At 34.8% G+C, this 4,583-nt stretch overlaps 1 protein-coding gene across 1 annotated transcript; it reads left to right on the top strand.

Moving 5' to 3' along the window:
* Positions 1-2,036: 2,036 nt before the first annotated feature.
* LOC122610147 lies at positions 2,037-3,488 on the top strand. Its single transcript, XM_043783140.1, has one exon. It carries the CDS (start codon positions 2,037-2,039, stop codon positions 3,486-3,488), a length of 1,452 nt encoding a protein of 483 aa, XP_043639075.1.
* Positions 3,489-4,583: the final 1,095 nt, after the last annotated feature.

Raw genomic sequence — 4,583 nt, 5'->3', positions numbered from 1 at the left:
TGATGTAAATACATAATGATGGCAATGAAAATGGCATCGAAAATGGCAATGAAATCATATATTTAGATATATCAGAATGTTAAATCAACTACTTATTTTGAATAGTTGTTCAAACTATGTTATAAACCAAAGAATAAATATCATTTTTAAATTACCAAAGTACATGTCAACTATGTTGTTTAATACTCTTTGTGTTTCTCAGCTTATTTGATCATGTTACAAATTAAAAAACAAATTTCATTTCTAAATTACCGAACTGTGCATCGCACAGGTTATAACCTAGTTAATATATATATGACTAGGTTGGCAATTAAGACTTATTGTTACTTTGCTTATTTATTTCGTTGATAGATTACTCTACGAATACAGATGAGCTTCGTAGCCCCACTTCACAACCTTCACGCTTTAAGACACTTCCTACAGTAACTCGATACTATATATATTATATATATGAGAAATTTACCTAAATGGCCAAATATTAAGTTGTATGTTTAGATTTAATCACCTATAAAAAAATTTACTATTTAGTCAAATAATTCTTACTATATAAACCTTTTAGTAAGATAGAACAATCAAATGAAATCATGTCATATGTCATAATGTAAGGTCCAAAACTTTACTTATGTTTTGATATTTGACTTATCATTTTGAAGTAATTTCTCTTTAATTACACGACAATATATTTAGTTAGAACTAAAATTAATAAATCATAACTTATGATTTATAAGGGTGGAACGATTGACATTTGTTGGAAAGTTCATTATAGAATTTTTCCCTTGAATCAATTCATTTGATTTCGTAATTTCTTCCTTTGAATCAATTGATTATATGGTGATATTTAATTAACTTTCAAGGGCCATTGGATTTTGTGAATTGCAACATACCTCAATTCAGCACATGCAAAAGAAAGAAGAAGGTTTTTAAACTGCTTATTTGGATCATATATAATCATATAATCATGTAGCAATATTTGATTATTCACTCAAAGTTTCAAACATTAATAAATAATAATAATAACTATTATTATGACTCAAAATGTAGTATATAATGACAAAATTATATTTGTATCTGTTAAAACACATATAATTAAATGAAAAAGGTTAAATTTATAAATATACAAAATGTACAGTTTTTCTAATCATTAGTATAACATTTCTCCCTAATTGTATTCCTTGTTTTACTAAAAAATATTACAATGTCGATGGCCATTTGTCCTTGTCGTGCTCTTATTGTATGTCCTCTTTTCAATAACATAAGTATAATTCTAAGATCAATACGTGACAAATGTAATTATTTAATTGGATGGTTATAGTTATGTGACAAACATTAAAAAAAAAACATTAGGGGAAGGGAGCGGTGGAGGGTTGGCATACGGGTTGGCCCAGCCCTCCCAGGCACACCGCCGTCATCATAGAGGGTTGAGAGAGGGTTGCGGTTGGGAGGACTTTCAAGCAGCTGCGGCTTGAGGGGGAAGGAACCAGAGCATGTGGGGTGAGAGTGGGGCCATCTTGAAAAACAAAAGAATTTTTTTAAGAGGGTTGAAAAGTGATGAATCTCATGAAAAATGGTTAGGAGGGTTAAAAAGAAAAAAATGAGTTGGAGATATGTATATGTATATGTGTTTCGGGAATCGTCGTGCATCAATTTTATCAGGATTTAAGGGTCAAGATCTTATCTTATTTGCTTTACGTTAATACTTGATTACAATAACCAACCCCTATAATACATATTCACCCAACTTTCACTAATGAAGCTTTGTACTTTTCCATTAACATAGTTGATTTCTTTCTTGGCTATTGAAATAGTCGATAAAAGATAATTACACTCTGTTGGCATGAGTGTAATCAAGTTTAGGTCAAATTCTTTCATCAGTGGCGATTCCAGAAACTGAATCAACCGGAGGAGGAACTACTGCAACAGATTCAGAAGATTCTATTAATCATCCTCTGTACTTGCATCAAAATGATTATCCAGGTATTATCCTCATAACTAAGAAACTCACTGGATCAAAAAATTATAATTCCAGGAAAAGATCAATGAATATTGCCCTTAGTGCTAAAAATAAGTTGAAAATTGTTAATGGAGAGTATGCTGAACCAGCACCAGGCTCTGCACTTAGGCCTCTTTGGGAACGTACCAATGACATGGTCATTTCCTGGATTTTAAACACAGTTTCTGACCAAATTAGCAACAATCTAAACTTTGTAAGCTTTACTTTAGCCTTATGGAATGAACTCAGTGAACACTACTCCCAACTAGATGGCCATAGGATCTTTCAGGTCACTAATGAATTGGTTAACCTTTCTCAAAACAATACTTCTGTGGAAACCTATTACCACAAACTCAAGGGCCTTTGGGATGAACTAGATGCTTTAAAAGCACCTTATGCTTCTATTTGTAAGTGTACTTGTGACAATGGGAAAGAACATGGTGCAAGAGAGCAAAGAAAGAGGTTGATTCAATTCTTAATGGGACTAGATGAGGGGTACACAAACATCAGAGGTCAAATTCTGCTCATACAACCCCTACCTAATGTTTCCAAGGCCTATAGTATGCTTAGACAGGAAGAAAAACAGAGGGAAGGATCAAAACAGACTCTAGTTACCCCTGTGACACTTAATACAATGACTCAACCATCAAAATATGTCCCTAGGTCTAAACTTACGATAAACAGGGCAAGTGTTTTCAAGAAAGGTGTAAACTGCTCTTATTGCCACAGAGAGGGTCATACCAAAGAGGAGTGTTACAAACTGGTTGGATATCCCCCTGGTCACCCCTTGCATTACAAAAATCAACCACCACCACCAAGAAATTCTCCTGTCTCATTTAAAGGGAAATCTGTCCAAATGGTAAGTTCTGAAGACATCTCCTCCACCTCTAAGGAAACACCATACTACATGGCTTCTATCTCACAACCTTCTCAGGAGTCCATGGTTCCGAATGCAAAGTTTGATCAGGTGCAGAATCAACTCAATCAGGTGATGCTAATGATGCAGCAATCACAGCTACCAAATGATCCTCCTTCTGCTCTTACTGCAGGTATATACTCATTCACTTTTGACTCCATGCCTAAGTTTAGATTTATTGCATCTTGTTTGTCTAGGACTGAGGATGTTTGGATAACTGATAGTGGGGCAACAGACCATATATGCATTTACCTTCACCTCACGCATAATGTCTATAAATGCAAAGTACCAATAAAAGTCTTCCTTCCAAATGACACTGTCACTTTTGTTGACACTATAGGATCCGTGACCATCAATGAACACATCATTCTTCACAATGTTCTCTACATTCCTACCTTCACCTACAACTTGCTATCTATTAGCAAGTTACTCACTCCTCATAATTCTATAACTTTCACTCATAACTCTTGTGTTTTTCTGAACATAACAAGAAAATTGCTCATGGCATTCTTTGTAATATTCTCTACCTTCTGTCCACCAAAGCTACCACCTCTCAAGTTCACTCCAAAGCTACCATCCTGAGCTCTGCCAGCAATGCACATCTTTGGCATGCTAGATTAGGGCATTGTTCTCTTTCTATTCTCAAACAAATGCAAAACATTTCTGTTTATGATAACTGTAAACTCAATAATGTGTGTGATATATATCCTTTATCAAAGAAACATTACTTTCTTTTCCTAAAAGTGTATCTCATGCTTCTGCTATGTTTGATCTTGTACACATTGATGTTTGGGGACTCTACCAACATTCTGCATTTAATAATTGCAAGTATTTTCTGACAATTGTTGATGACCATTCTAGGGCCACTTGGACCTATTTCTTACCCTCAAAAGCTCACACCACCACCATTATCAAAACTTTTCACACATACATCCTAAATCATTTTGGTATTACAATCAAAACCATTAGGACAGACAATGGTATAAAATTTGTCAATGAAAACCTTCAAAACTTTTTCAATGAAAAGGGTATTATTAACCAAAAATCTTGCCCCTACACACCTCAACAAAATGGAAGAGTGGAAAGAAAACACAGGCACCTCCTTGAGGTTGCTAGATCAATACATTTTCATGCAAATTTTCCCAAACATCTATGGAGTTATTGCATACTAGTTGCCACATACATCATAAACAGACTCCCAACTGCTACTCTCAACAACAAAAGCCCATATGGAATTCTTTATGGTTCTGCTCCTTTTCTTGATCATCTAAAGGTCATTGGTTGCCAAGCCTTTTTGTACCACAAATCTCCTAACAAATTTGAACCAAGAGCTATTCCCACTGTCCTATTAGGTTACCCTCAAAACCAAAAAGGCTACCTTCTTTATGACCCCAAAACCCACAAAGTTCACATAAGCAGACATGTTACTTTCAATGAAAACATTTTCCCTTTTCATGAAAATTCTCATATCAAACCAACAAACAATTCTCCTTTATCAAGCAACTCCAATCCAACTTTTCTTTTCCCTTTTATTTCATCTCATAAGAATCCAACATCTCCAACCATACATTCTCCTACAAATGATCAATCCACTCACATCCCATCTCCTGCTCCATCTCCAACACACCCACCTACTCCTCCATCTCCTCTTTGACAATATACCAGAACCAAACATCT

Source organism: Erigeron canadensis, chromosome 8 (genome assembly GCF_010389155.1).
Source record: "Erigeron canadensis isolate Cc75 chromosome 8, C_canadensis_v1, whole genome shotgun sequence".
NCBI lineage: Eukaryota > Viridiplantae > Streptophyta > Magnoliopsida > Asterales > Asteraceae > Erigeron > Erigeron canadensis.
The sequence above is the reverse complement of the archived record's forward strand: the minus strand, read 5'-3'. Positions and strand labels throughout refer to the sequence as shown.

Excerpts from the sequence above, each read along its gene's own strand:
- LOC122610147 (XM_043783140.1), top strand. The coding sequence starts at position 2,037 with ATGAATATTGCCCTTAGTGCTAAAAATAAGTTGAAAATTGTTAATGGA.